General features: G+C 44.3%; 1 protein-coding gene across 6 annotated transcripts in view; it reads left to right on the top strand.

Moving 5' to 3' along the window:
• The first annotated feature begins 56 nt into the window (after positions 1–56).
• The window catches only part of CFAP299 (cilia and flagella associated protein 299), a 215,361-nt gene continuing 200,423 nt past the window's right edge, over positions 57–14,994 (top strand). For all 6 annotated transcript variants that reach the window (XR_014583995.1, XM_083835092.1, XM_083835090.1 and 3 more), the window contains exons 1-2: positions 57–1,674; positions 3,225–3,349. Coding sequence is in view for 5 of the 6 variants with exons in the window: in XM_083835092.1 (XP_083691218.1) it covers positions 1,354–1,674; positions 3,225–3,349 (446 nt within the window). In the remaining variant the exon portion in view is untranslated. The remainder of the gene's footprint in view (positions 1,675–3,224; positions 3,350–14,994) is intronic.

The following is a 14,994-nucleotide window of genomic DNA, read 5'->3' as shown; positions in this document are numbered from 1 at the left end:
AGGGAAGCCATGAGGGGCCTCTGCCTCGGACATGTTTTCTTGCACTGTTTTCGCTGGTGATGCTGTTGACAATCATTTTCGTACAAGAGTTACGTCCAGAGCCAACCTCTCAAGTGCCAGAGGGTTTTCAAACTGTGTTGGCAATAATATATTTCTTTGTAAAGGCTGTTAAGGGGAGGACGGCCATTTGCAGATGTGCAGCCCCGTGGATACACTGATCAGAGTTTGTCTGCACACACCTGGAAAATGTTTATGCTGAACCTGTGGGGAACCATAAAACCTCTGCTCTCCTACCAGGGCCTCACCCAGCACTTCATTAATTAATTTAAATGTGATGGTGGTATTGTAAGGAAGAGCTTGGTGTGGCAGCACTGGCAGCGAAGCTGTTGCAGGTTAATGTGAGCAGGATGGGCTAAAAACCCCTCCTGGTCCCAAACGGGTTTGCTGGTCAGAAGGAGGCTGACAAGGCAAAAATAAATGGGTAAATACCTCTTTTAAACTAAAAGCAGTCTGTAGCTGACTTGAGAGATTTTTAAGCAATAAAGGTAACTTTTTGAGTGTGTCAACCTTCTTGTGTTTCACAAGCCGTTTCAGCCTTGCTGTGCTTCTATTTGCAGCTGGCAATTGCATCTGAACCCTTTGCGAGGGGCACAGAGCTGCCTGGCCTCCGAGGCGCGGGGTTAATGAGCAGGCATGCTGCAGGCAGCCCTGCAAAGGGCACCGGGACACATGCCCTGCTGCACGTCACCCGCTGCAGGACACTTGCATGATGCCTTGAGCTCTTTGTCAGCAAGCTGCAGACGGTGCTATTGCACAATGTGCACCGACTCCTAAAACTCGGTATTTTTTTTCCTCTTCCCTTTGCTTTCTGAGTCATCTTTTACCACAGCCTTTGCAGATATAAAAAGGTTTCAGGCATTCATTAGGCACGGAACTGCATGGAGAGAGGCGCGGCGCTTGTGAATGTCAGCTCAAAGCATGACGCTAACAAGTGCTGAAAAAACTGAAATGGAAAAAAAGCAAAAGAAAGAAAAAATAAAGCAAAAAGGCAAAGAAAAATAAAGGAAAAAGACAAATAAAAATAAAGGAAAAACAAAAATAGGGCAGAAAGCAAAAAAAAGCAAGAAAAGAGGAAAAAGGCAAAAAAAGCAGGGCAAAGGGCAAAAAAAGCAAGAAATAGGACAAAGAAAAGGCAAGAAAAAAGGGAAAAGGGCAAAAGGAGCAATGGAGGGGGAAAAGGCGAAGAAGTAAAAAAAGCAAAAATAGGAAGAAGCAGAAAAAAGCAAAAAAGGAAAAAGCAAAAGGCAAAAAAAAAAAGCAAACAAGGGAAAACAGCAAAAAGAAGCAAGAAAAATGCAAAAAAAGGGGAAAAAAGGCAAAAACCAAAGACAAAAAGCAAAAATAAAAAAAAAAAAAGGAAAAAGCCCCCAAATAAAAGAAGGTAGAGGCCCAAGGGCACCGACCAGCCCCCCCCGTTCCCGCCGGGCGTCCGCTGACCGGGCGGCGCGGGCTGCGCGTGCCGCCGGCGGCCGTTGGGGCGTCCTCGCGCCGGCCGTTACCACAGCGGCGGGCGGGAAGGGCGCGATGGCTGAGGGGCCGCCGGAGCAGCCCTTCGGCACCTACGAGCAGTACCTGGAGGCGCAGGTGACGCCGAGGGACCTCTACTACCTGGAGGTAGGCGCTGGGAGCGGGCAGAGGGGTCCCGGCGTGGGGCGAGCCGCCCCGGGGTGTGGGTGGGGTGTGGAGGAGCAGCGCTGGGCTCCTGAGGCGAGGTGGGTTGGCCAAATGCTGCTTGGCAAAGTGTTTGGTGTCCGCTAACTGCCCCGCTTCTCTCAGCGTGAGACATTTGCAGGTGGTGTGGCCGCTGTGTACAGGTAAGCCCCCCAACTGGGCTGAATTCGGTCTGAAGCGGAGCGTGGGACGTGGCAGCAGAGCTCACATGTGCAGCAGGGCTAGCCAGAAGTTCTGGGAGCTCACAAGCAAGCCTCAAGTTGCAGGTCATGGCCAGGAAGCCTGTTGTGTGAGCAGCAGTTTGGTAGCTGAGGTCTGCCCAGAGAAGCCAAAGACAGCAAGAAAACACCCGTCTGTCTAGACGTACAACATGACGTGAACACAATGGGGCTGGCTCTGATGTGCAATGCTGCCTTTGAGCCATTGCTGCACTGTTTTTTAAACAAAACGGGGAAGATCTTGCTGTGTCCAGTGCTTATGAAGCATGACTTCTAGCCTGAATCATAGTGAGGGATGCACGTGGTTGAACAAGTCACATCATGGTGATACTCAGCTGGTGCTGACCGCTGAATATTTGGTCTCTAAAAATGACAGTGCCCATTGCTCAGTGGAAAACGCTTTGGGTTAAGTCACAAAAGGTTTTCTGTCACACGCTTAGAGGCAACAGGTATTGAAAATGGTCATTGCCTACTGGTTTGTTCTCAGAAAGCGGCTCTCAGAAAGCAGCTGCCTATCCTTTTTGGCTCTAAGAAACCTGGACCTCTTCTGGCAGCTATCCTGCAGCTCCTGAAAAGTTGGCCAGAGCTCCTGGATGGGTGGAAGTGGCAGGAGGTATTTCCTGTGGCATTTTGCCTGTCAGAGCTTATCAGGTACCCCAGCCTGGAGAGGAAATACCTCACTGCCTGAGCACTGAACTCATCAGTGCTACTCTGCTGTGTGGAGGTTAATTTAACCTCAGGAATCATTTTCCAGCCAGACATATAAAAAGCAAGACACTTGTTCTTTCCTGAGGCCTCGGTGAGGTGCAGGCAGAGCAATGCAAGAAGGAACCTGCAGGCCTTCAGCTGTTCTGCTTCCTTTGCTGCTGACCGGTGTGTCTTGGGTCTGCCAGCATCTGTGGTGGCATTCAACACCGAGTGCCTAAGCCCTCTTGGTGAGGTGATGTAGAGCTGTAGCTTTGGATCTTCCTTAGGCTCAAGTGATGCACAGCCCACAGGTTACCTGCAGCCCTGCCTGCCTTGGTGCAGCTGATTTCACAGGGGTGTCGGGCAGAGTGCCTTCAGCTTTGTCCAATTACTTTATCTAGTTAAGGAAGGGCCCAGGAGCTCTTCCCTGCTTGCCAGAATATCTGCAAGGTAGTGTGGGGGCCTGCTGGGAGGTGGTTCCTCTGGGTGCAGAGCAGAGCTATGTCCCTGCAGCTCAAGTTGTCAGTGGGGGCAGCTGGGGTCCAGTGCTGAACCTGCTTCCTAACCTCGTCCCTCTTCCTCCCACAGAGCGAGGAGGTGGCGCGGCAGCTGGCAAGGCTTGGCTTCATCGGCTCCGGGGATGTGCTGTGTCAGGAGGAGTTTGAGGCCCAGCAGGCAGCAGCAGCGGGACTCACGGCATCGGCTCCTCAGAAGTAAGTGCGTGCCCATGGTGCTTCTCGCTGGGCACCTGCCCTGGAGCTTTCTGGAAGTTCTTTCACCCCTGCTGAATTCCTCCCACTCTCTCCCTCAAATGAAGCCATCCCCAAAAGCAGAGTCCTGTCTGTCAGGCCTGGTTTGTGGCAGGGATTGCATTGTGTCTCCACACCCTTCCCTTTGCTTCCAATACCCGTCAGGGACATGCAGGAGGAATGAGGCAGCTACGTTGCTTGGGAGTTGGGCTTGGTGATCCTTGTGGGTCCCTCCCAACTCAGTACGTTCTATGGTTTGAAGGTGGTAGGTATGTTTGAGACACTGAAATATTGCTGCTTGGGAACAAAGTAGTGTGCTTTGATAGGCAGGTTGTCTTTTTGAAGCTGCAGCCAAGATATAGCGGTTTTCTAACATCTCAGACTTCTGGGATTAATATTTACAGTACGGTGAACATACTGATGGGAAAGAGGTAGCGTATGAGAAGGAAAACCTTTTCTTTCTTGGGCCATTGTTAGGCTTTGAGGATTGAGTTGATTGAGTCGTGTAGTCTACAGTCCTTTTCCTGTCAACAGCAATAGGTAAGTTAGTCTTAGACCTTTGCTAGTGTTTCCTTGAGGTCAGGGAGACTGAGGTTGCTGTGGGACTGCATGTTTAACCTAGTGTAGCTGAAACATATCACTCTTAGGCTTATGAGAATGAGCACTTGGGAACTCTTAAATGTCTCAGGAGAAGGGCCTGGTTGGATATCGTTACAAGGTGTCTGCTCTTTTATGTCAGTTATTTCTCTCCCATTCTTCCAAGCCCCTGAAAAGAGCATAGATGTAATCTCCAAAAGTCTCTGACAAAGGAAGTTCAAGCAGTGCATATGGTAGGTTTCTAGGCTTTTTTTTTCCTTTTGGCTTTTGCTATCTCATACTTGTTACAGCACGTGTAACTACAGCACATGCTTTCCAAGAAAACTCAAATTGCGCTGAGAACTCAGTGCTTTGCAGAGCAGCTTCATCATATCTTGGGGCCAGTTCACTCCACTATACATTTTGTTAGCCTTTTTTCACTCTGTTTAGCCAGTCTGTAAGTGTTAACACATTTAACTGTTTTCTCTTCTGTTTTCTCCATTCGTATACCTCATGAGGGAAGGAAAAAAAGAACAATAAAACCCACAAAAAAACACCTCTCCCCTTTTCCAAATAACCAACTTTTTTTGGTGCCTTGCTGTAAATTATATACCATTGTAATAATGCATTCTTTATCAAGAGGCTGGGTGAATAGTAGAGCTGCTGAGCCATCTTTTCCTCCTGTGGTGCTCTTCTGCTTTCATACTATAGTAAAATTATCTCTTACTAATTTAGCAGCATTAATCAAGTGCCTTTCATAGTGTTTGTGGGCTGAGAACATATGTACGGAGTAGTTACGCTAACACCATACTTCATGTACAGTCCTGTAACAATTTCTATTTCAGGCATAACTTAAGCTTTTTTCAAATAATTGACTGTTGTTTCATTATATGGGGAAACTCATTTTGCAGAATTGAAGGCTTAATTATCTGAATAAAGACAAAAAGGATTTATTTTGTGTCCTACATGTTTAAACTTCCAACAGCATGTGGCTGGTACTCAGTTTGTGCGCAGCCAAATGAAGCTGATGGTGAGTGTTGGGTTGATGACATCAGGAGAGAAGGCACTGAGCTCCAGCAGCTGACTCGCTGGTCTTGTAATGTTCTTGTAAAGCGTGCTTCCAGACTGCTGATCGGTATTAATCTTACAGAGATTGCATTGGCAGAGGGAAGAACTAAAACCAGAACTCTCAGGTGCTATGTTTGCAGTGGGCTTCCATAACTCCCATTTTACTTTAAGAGTTCCTCTCTCTGTCATTCGAAACACCTAGCGCAGGCTGCATTAGTTGGCAGACTTTTGCTGTCGTGCCTCCTGCTTCTGCAGCTGTATCACTAAACAATCATAAACTTATTTTTTGGAACTGGGGTTGCCTTAAACCAAGTTTAGTAACAGGGAAGCTCTAAATTGCAACAAATGAGCTCTAAGCCTAGTTCTTGTGGAATAACGACAACCTAGCAAGACAGAAATCAACAGATGATTTCGAATAGTAGCCAACTTAAGCATAAAGAAGGTTTTCATTCTTTGGGCGCTTCTATTTTTCTGTTTTTTTTTTTTTTTTTTTTATTTTCTTAAATGTAATGGTCACTGTTTGCTCAAGAGCTGCATTTTTGTGTCTTGACTAATTAACAGTAGAAAAAGCAGCTTTGGTGTAGCGACATGTTATTACCGTATTGCAAAGCTGTCCTGATCAGAAGGGCCAGTGTGTTCCTTCAAATGTGCTCACTGCTGATGCTGTTTTCTACTGAATCTTTACCTCAGCTTTCCAAAAGCCTCTTGCTTAGTTAAATAGCCTCATCAGCTAAGGCGCGTGCTTGGTAGGGTTGGTAGGGCTTCTGTTACAAATGGTGAAAATAAGATGTGTACAAGTTGCAGAAAATGGATTTGGGTGGGCTGGTGGGGGGAGGTTGTCTGTAAAAGATCAGTTCCTTTAAAATCCTTTGCCCTTTTTCCAGTAAAAGTGGACATGGTCACAGTCTTAGGTTTGGGTGTGTTTTTGCTAAGAACAAAAGAACAGGATAATAAAAAGTGAACCACAGACTGTGAGACTCAGAAGCAGAAAATGCCTTCTGTTCTTAGCAACAAGGTTGTACATGTGTTCCTTTAGCATCTGAATTGAAGAGGGTTGAGCCCTAGGGTTTGCTTTTCTTTAACACCAGTAAACTGGAAACAAGAGTGGATTTTGTGATTTATTTTTTTTTCCTTTTCCTTTTTATTTTTATTTTTTATTAGACCATCACTAAATGCTTGTGAGGTTCTTGGTGGTTCTTTCTGTTGTCCTGAATGACAGAAGTGAGATAATTTCATGTTCCTGAAAAGTTTCATGTAACTTCTGCGATATTGATGTTAGAGAGGAGCTGTGTTTCATCTGAAAAATCCTAAAATAAATAAAACTCTGACATCAGTGCATGTCTGTTTAAATGAAGAAAGGACAGAAAAGAACTGTTATTCCTCTCAACTGCACATACAGTTTTGCCTTCTGGTGCTTTAAGTCCCTCTTCTGACTCAAGATACCGTTGCAGCAATAGGTTGTAACTGCTTTTGTGTTTTGAAGCCTGGATCCTGCTGCATGGACTTGATGACATCCGTAGCCAGATTTTAATGTGGGATTAATGCTTCTGCTTATAGGGGGGCTACTCTGCTTTCACATGTACATGAAGTGACTTCGGAATTGCACCTGAGTCTTCACTACCTCCAGGATTTAATTTTAAACACCACAAATAAAACTGCAAATTGCTTCCATTTCAACTCCTGCTCTACCCATGTCCATATTGGACAGGTGTCTTTGGCACTGCTCCTGGTCGTGGGGTGGATTCCATAGCTTTGAGTTGTCTTTGTTCCCTGTCTTATGTGCATGGAGCTACCGAAGCTGGCCGAGAAGCGGTGGCTGAAACTAGGAGGATATTTTGGACAGGAATCCTGCGTCTCTCTGCTGCAGGGTTTGAGTGCCTTACTTGATGCAGCCAGGAGGGGCCTCCCTCCACTTAAGATTCACAGCACTTGAGCTTCGGCTGACAGCTTAGTGGTATGAATGGACTCTGACAAGGAGGGGGCAGGAGGAACAAACAAGCAACTGGAACTATCCTTGTTAATTTTGTTCGTGGAAGGAAAGGCTGCTACTTCTGTTCAGAGTATCAGTGCTTAAAAACACAGGCAGGGCGTTAGAAGTGCCACATGGCTACCTCTGGGCAGGGATATTTACAGCTCTGACCAGAGAAATGCAAAAATAGTGTCTGGGTACAGGCTGCTCTGGAATGGATTGCTGTATCTCTGTCCTCTGAAATGGATCCTTTTCGTGTGTACCTCTTTTCTTTTTTCTTTTTTTTTTTTTCTTCCCCTCTTGAGAAGAGCATGAGGGTGACTTAGTAGCCCCTCAGTCTAGATGCACACATGGGAAGGGGAGAGTGTCCTGGATAGCAGCACCTCTCCCAGGGCTGCTGTTCTGTGGTTTAAAACACAAGCACTGGCCTTTGGAGCAGGGAGGTGAACCCAGAAATGTTCCTTCTGTGCAAATAGCCTGCAGGGTAGCCTTGGAGCTCGGGGGCACAGCAGCAAATGACTGAGCTCGGCTATGCTCCTGGGTGGTAGAAAGCTTTAAGCTTCATCCTCCTGAGGAGGAAATGAAACCTTGCAGCCAGCTGTTCCCAGGGCGTGTGTTAGGCTACCGCATGACAGATGTTACCTTCTCTTTTGTCTTGTGCCCTACCTGATTGAGGAGATACCTTAGCATTTATCATAGGAAGCAGGAAACGGAGCAGAAGGGGGAGCTCGTTTCACTTCTGCAGGCTCTCAGCCTGAGACAGTTGTAGATCAGTTTGCTTTCACATGTTCAGCAAGCGTCCTGCTGAGCACAGTTCATTTAACCTTTCTTTAGGTGTCTGATCCCTTTGTGCTACTCGTCTGTTCCTTCACCCAGGGGGTTTGGGCTCAGAAATATCTCTGTCCACAGAACACGTTTTTATGCATAGGGATCTTTCTCTTAAGAAAACAAACAGGTCCAATTAAAATCTGTTCCTATTACAAACAGGCTGGAAAACGAGTGTTTCTGTACATGGGTCAATAGTAGGTCTGCAGCCGTTCTCTCTTTTTTTTTTTTTTTAAAGTGTTCCTCAGTGTTATGAAATTCAATGGAAATATGTAAACTTCAGGACTCTGTACTTAACGGTAACTTAATACTTCTAATGTATTTCAATGTATGGCGATGTGGGAAATGTCAAATCCCAAAACAATTAGATATGTATGATGTTAAGTGCAGCATCTTCCTAACAAAATTGTTGGTTAGGGTCTTCCATGTGTGTGCCAGTGGTCTAACGGCTCTTCCTGCAAACAAAAAGGCAAAAGAGCAGTCTGTCAAAAGCAAGCCTTTGTTCAGTGCCCAGATTTCAAATCTGGAGTTTGACTCTTTCAAACCTTCTTCTCCTTCTTGTGCTAGAGTGACTCTGCGCAGTGCAAGCCTTGTGGAATCAGCTGTGGCTGCCAAGAAGAGACTGAAAAGCTAAATGACAACCTCTTTGTTGAAGTTCCTTCCAGAGCACTTCCCTTCTATGATTCAAGCTGTTGCCGAGTATCGCATAGGTGCTCCTTCAGACAGAAAAAGCAGAAAGGGATGGATCTGTTGATTCATAGAGGAACACAGGAAGTGACCTCTGAATACACTTGGGGATTTTAGAGGAAAGCGGTGTGATTTGGGAAGGAGCGAATGCGGAAGGTCCCTGCCTTTCCCCTTGTGGCTCATAAATTAATATGGGCTTGGACAGGGACAGTGCCTTCACTGAGGAGAGACAAAGGAGAAAGGTAGGGACTCTGCTAGCAAGTGCATCCAATTGCCTTAGTGGAAGGACACAGGGAATGTGTGATGCTCTTAGATTGCTGGGGTGGCTAGTGTCTCACAGCACAGGCTAGATTGAGGGACAACTGTTTTAAACACTTCTGGCTTTTTAGTTGGCATTAAAAATATGGAAGGAACCTACTCATTCCTAGGCCAAAATGGTGGAAGGCACCAAGGTGCTCCCCTTTGCCTTGAATCAACCACAAAAGTTCCACGGAGGCTTTGCAGAGCCTAGGCCCTGCAGATGCAGAGAGCTGCTTCTGCTTTTGTCCCCTGACAAATCTCCCCCAGAGCCATTACTAAGCTCTGATAAAATTTTTTTCTGTGATGTTATGGAAAAAGTATGGTTCATTATATTTCCTATCAACATGTCTCTGTGCTCCTAGCACTTGCTGGGACTAGAGGCCAGACGGCTTCAGTCACGTGGCTGACATTCTGCTTCTTGGCTCAACCAGAGTGAGTAAGAATTGGAGAACGTGCAAGAAAATCCATGGCAGGAGTATCTTAGACCTCTCCTGTTCTTCCTCCTTTTTATAAGCCCATAATGTGTAGATAACATTTAGATTGATATCAGTGTTGGAAGGCTTCTCGGAGTTGAATTTGTTTGAAGGTTGCACATGTCTCAGTAATTCAAGATCAGGTAAACAGAGCAATCTGGAACAGCCTTATGAATATTTCATGGTGGCCCTTCTGGCCCAGGGAAAATATCTTTTTTGGACATCTTTATGCTCTTTCCATGTTTCTTCTCCTTCTCCACCCGCTCCTTTAGAGATTGTTAAACCGGTACCTTAGTAGGAAGGGGAGGATGACCCATTCCTGACTCTAAACCTGATAGCAGGATGGAGACCACAGCTTTCTCTTTACGTTTTTATCGCTTGTTTTGCTGTTGTAACAGCAGCAGCATCCTGTTCTTAGCCATTCAGTACAAAGCAGCATGCTTTCTCAGACTAATGAAGGAAGGAGACAAGTGCAAATCCTACTCTTTTTTAGAAAACCGACTCTCTGATGTTTTTTTGTTGAGGATACAGATGTCTGGTAGCAATTTGTGCTTCTGTCACGATTTGAAATTTCTGAGTTCCAGCCATAGAAAGGAGTGGGCTTGAGAATTATTTCACCCTTGCTTCTTAAGCACAAAGTAGAATTAAATAGTGGGAGATGAGTTAGTTGGTTGTGTCTCAGAACTGTGCTAGTTGGTAGCATCAGTGCTAGGTGCTGATGGCTGTGGTCTCTATCCCTTATGAGGCTTAAAATTGTTCTGCATTTCCTGCTTTATCTTGTCACCTACACCAGTCTCGTGTCTAGAGGTTTTCCACCCTCTTTAAAGCTCAATTTCTCTAGAAAAATAAAGCCTCTTTCACCTACGTTCAGTCTTCACTTTCAGGCAAATAACTATAAATCTGTAAATGATCATATACCTCTAATGCCTTTTTTTTTCCATTTCCTATATGTCCTGGTAAGGAAGGACATAAATATCATCACAATTTTTACCATATCTGGGGACCATTCATTTTGCAGCACGTGAGAGCTGTCCCCCGATTGCTTGCACACCTGAGCAGTTTTTGATAATTCCAAGTGTTATGTCCTTAATGTCCTGAATACAATATCAAATGTTTTTTGAAGAGGTCCAGGTGTGTTTGGGTGGCTTTCTACTCTAGGCAGTGAGTTTGTTACAATAACAGAAATGTTTTTTCACCTGGAAGTGTGTCAGAGTAATCAACATTCTTTGCCTAAGAACAAATTGGTCCTTTTTTTTTTTTCTTTATAAATTGTGGATAGTTTGGGGAAAATATTTGGAATAAATAAATGAAATGTGTTTAAGTAGGTGCTGGAAAAAGTTTCCTTTTCAGAGGGATGGTTTGTTATTTTGCAAGTAATCTTCAGGCAAAGGAAACCGAGTCCAGGAAATGGATTTGCCTGTGGATTTCTGCAGCTCATAATCTGCTGGTTCAGATTTCTTTTGGACAAGATAGATAGAAAAAAACAAACCCTAGTTAAGATGTGCTAAATATCTAGAAAAGATAAATAGTTGATGAAGAATTTGATACCTATTTCCTTTTGGCATAACTTTGCCTAAGGCAGGGATGCTGAAATGTCTGCATCTTCTTCCAGCTAATGTGCCATGTGAGCATGCATCTTCAAAGAGCTGAAATTCAGCCGCTCAGTATTAACTGAAAAACAAAGGAGCTTTCTTCCTCTGAAGTATATCAAGCATTTCAATCTTTTGCAAAACCATACTGTTGAGCTGAAATACTCCTCTGCAACAAAGTAAAAGGAGAACTGCAGGCCCACGCCAAGGACTAGACTGAATTTTCTTCCTGGCCACCTCCTATGTAGTGAATGGCGAGTTGTGAAAAAGGTACCGGCAGGAGCTCTGTTGTGGTAAGGAAGCAGCTTTCACAAATGTACATGTTTCACCTGTACAGAAGCTAAAGGTCTGGCCAAAGCTACTTGCCTAAACATTTCCATATCTGGCTGTCTTGACTGCTCAAAGCCTGAATTCCTTTGGAGTGCAAACCTGCTTGAGGATCACAGGCAGCTCAGTGTTTCAAGTTAAGAGTTTTTGATGCGTAAAGCTTGTTGGTTTCTTTGCATCCTTCCTGTGGGGGAGCTGATGCACGGATAGGCACCAAGTGAGAAAAGTTGTAAAAGCCAGTCTCGCTTGGTTCTTACTGAGCAGTTGCAGCACCGAGGCTGGGCAGTGCTGCCTCAGCTGAGAATTCAGCCCCTTTCTTAGGGCCACCTACTGGAAGAGGAACTGTTGCATTTTCATGAGTCTTCCCGACAGAGCATCTTATAGTGTAACTCTGCGTGCTTTTGGAAACATGCAACATGTTTGTCTAGTTCATCTTCTAGGATCTGTTTCTGCTATGAGATGTTCTGCTGTTTTTCTTCACACTCCATGTGTGAGTGGCACAGGAACAAGGCCAACATCTTCTCTGGTGTGTATCCCTGGAGAGGGCTGCAGAGTTGGTGGGGGCAGCGTCAGCTGTCAGCTTGGGCTGCCTCAAGAGATACGTATGCTGAATTACAAACTAACATCAAAAAGGAGAGTTCTTTGCATGACTTTTCCTAGGAACTTGTGACATGTTGTGCCCCACCAAGGCAGCCTATTTTCAGATAATGTCACTTTTTGCACTCCAGCTGAGGTACTGAATCCTCACAGAATTCACTACATTAGTTTCTAAAAGGCAAATAGTAATAATGTCTCCATATCCGAGTTTTAGCTGTGTTTAAGCCCTTTTACAAGTAAGCATCAGGTTTGGCAGTAGCATGTGGATTCTTACGTTTAAACTTAGTAAAAGAACTAGGGTACTAGAATGAACTATTACAAACAAAACCCCAAACCCCCAAACTTGCTGTTAAAACTACTTGGAATAAAAACAAACAGGAAAAAAAGCAGCTGGAGTATGTGTGAAACCCTTTGACAGTAGTAGACAAGAGCTGGTAGTAGATGATATAGGAGGCCCTATATCTTCAGTTTTGTGTGGTTTTCCATGCAGAACCATGTGAGAGAAATTTTCTTCTACTGCTTTGGTGGCTAAATCTTGTCTTGCTTTTACAATTGTGGTGCTCAGAAATTCTCCATAATGCTCCTGCAGGGTGTTGGCTGCTGTTTGCATGCTGGCACACCTAGTGTCTCACTCAGAGTGCAGGTGGCAGCCATCAGTTTCCTCCCAAATCAAGGTAGAGATCTCAGCACCGGGGCATTCATTACAGCAGGAGTCTTCCTCCTCACACATTCTCATATTCGTGCTTCAGCTGAATCATGTCTGGTCATGTTTCTTTCAATTGTCTTGCCGATATTGTTTTTTTTGTTTTGTTTTTAAATCCAGGCAACAATTGTATATTAAAAGTAGTTTCTGTGTGGTGGTGTGTTAGCTTGGGATCTTCATGCATCTTTTTCAATGAATTCATGAGGTATTTGAGGGTATTCAGTCTTGAGATAAATGAAATCTTTTATTTCCAAGCATGTTTTTTTTTGAATTGCAGTAGAAAAGTGATGTCCCCTGTTAACTTTTTTCTAAATAAAGTTATGAAGCTGTCTGTAGCATTATTGCTATGCTTGTCTTCTAGCAAGACGTTAAACTCTATTTTGTAACTTAAATTGCAAAGGGTTTTTAGCGTGGTGTTTCTTCTGCATGTGTAATTTTTCTTTATGGTATTTGCATGTTGAGCTTGTATTTTTTTTATAAACTACAGTTCTGTTTGGTCACTGGGAAGCAGTGGGCCACAACGTTACATCAGGATAATACACTTGTAAATGGTTGACTTGCACATTCTTTAGATTGTTAAGGATGTGGTACTGGTCCACAACAGCCAGCAAGTTCTTTGTTTTAGGCTGGCTTTGGAATAACAATCCAAAATTTGTATGAAAACAATGAAACAGGACTGACTTGGAGGTAGTTGCAACAGCCCAGAAGGTATATCATAACCCAGAAGTCTCACTGCTGAATGACAGTCGTCTGCTTGAAGCTTATTTCATCTGTATAGGTAGGCAGGATTTTTTTTTTTTTTTTCCCTATAGACATCTGTTTATATTTTTCTGTATTGGCTGTACTTTGTCCTTCAACTGCCTGCTCACAAAACCTCATGAAGTCATTGTATAGCTAGTTAGGGTGTTGATTCTCCCTTAGGCTGAATGATTTCATGTCATCATCAAGCTTTTTCTCCTAATTGCTCTTTCCATTTTCCCTGGGCTCAACAGCACACATCCAGCAAGCACTCCACTGATGTCCCTTGGTTTAAAAGATAGAAAATAAAGGATGGAAGTAAACAATCAATTTTTTGCAACTTTACTTATCCTGGAAAGGGCCTCTTCTCTTATTCCACTGCTAGATTGTTTCCTTAGAAAGCCTTCAGTAGTCAGCTTTCAAACATCCAAGTAGATTGTGTCAACCAGATCATCTTTTTGCATGTCCACTGCTTCAGAGGACTCCAAGAGGTTTGTAAGGCAGGATTCCCCTCAGAGGAGTTGTACTGGTTCTTCTCAAATATCTTCTCAAATAGATTGGAAATGAAAGGATTTGAGGGTAAGTGCACAAGAGTGTTCTAGTTCTTAGCCAGAGATCTTTGCCTGCTTTTTCTGTGTCTTGGCACTTGGCTGTAAGTGCTTCCCATCAGTCGACTTTATTGTTGTGTCCACTCAATGCTGGTTTTAAAACAATACAATTTTCTAAAAGCACTTAACCTTGTGTGCCTTTGTTTTGCTTGCATTGGTTTTCAAAGCCCAAGGAAGTACTTGTTAGACTGAAATTTCTAGCACTCCTTAGCCTGGAGGAAGCCTCTCTCTAAATTCAATTTTCAGCCTTTTATTCCCAGTGGTTTATTAATAGTAGCTTTTGATCACCAGTTATGGAGCAGGATACATCCATGTTCAGGCTTTTTGCCAAGCGTCTTACAAGAGGCAACCTTTCTGATGGCACTCGTGGGAATTGTCAGTTAAATAATCACCTAATGAGATGAAGGGAATTCTTAATACAAACAGTAAGTGTGTTTATTTTCACTTTTAGTTCATATGTCTCATTGCAGAGCGGCACGTGAGAGGCAAATGAACTTGATCGCCTTTGTATAGTCCTGCCTCCACACCAGTCTGTAAGTTCCAGGCCCGGTGCTTTCTGTGTCTCTTTTGGTCACAACTCCAGTGACCAGTATCTGAGGACAGCTAAGGAACTGTCAGGATGCTATAAATTATGAGTACTTCCATGGGGAATATGTTGGATTTCAGGAAATGAGTTGAACAGCTTTTGGCTGCAGTTTAGATAATGATGCTCCCAGGTCTGGAATTCTCTGAACTGTCAAGAGCTTCTTAATGCCTAGCGTGCTCAGTGACAGGGTTGACAGCGCTTTGGGAACCCTGAACGAAGACAACTGTGGGTGATTTTAGTTACAGGTCAGTGCGAGAAGCATCCAACTGAGGCAGCAGAGATATATGGGAATTCAGATTTGAAAGGAAGCTGCTCTGTGTGAAGGGGCTGAGAGTCTACTTGGTGTGATTTGACAGGTGGCCTGACTTCACCCTTGTTACTGGATGCCTTTATGTGCAGCATCTTCCTGGCACATCCTGTGTTGTTCCTGCTTTCTCCACATGCAGATGTCTACAATCTCTTGTCGCACCACCCTGCCTTTCACAACACAGTTATCTGCCAGTCACATATACATTTCAGTATGAGTTCCCTGGGTTATGGAACCAGGGATGAGAGCAAGAAGG

This window comes from Anser anser, assembly GCF_964211835.1.
Source record: "Anser anser genome assembly, chromosome: 4".
Taxonomy (NCBI): Eukaryota; Metazoa; Chordata; class Aves; order Anseriformes; family Anatidae; genus Anser; species Anser anser.
The sequence above is the reverse complement of the archived record's forward strand: the minus strand, read 5'-3'. Positions and strand labels throughout refer to the sequence as shown.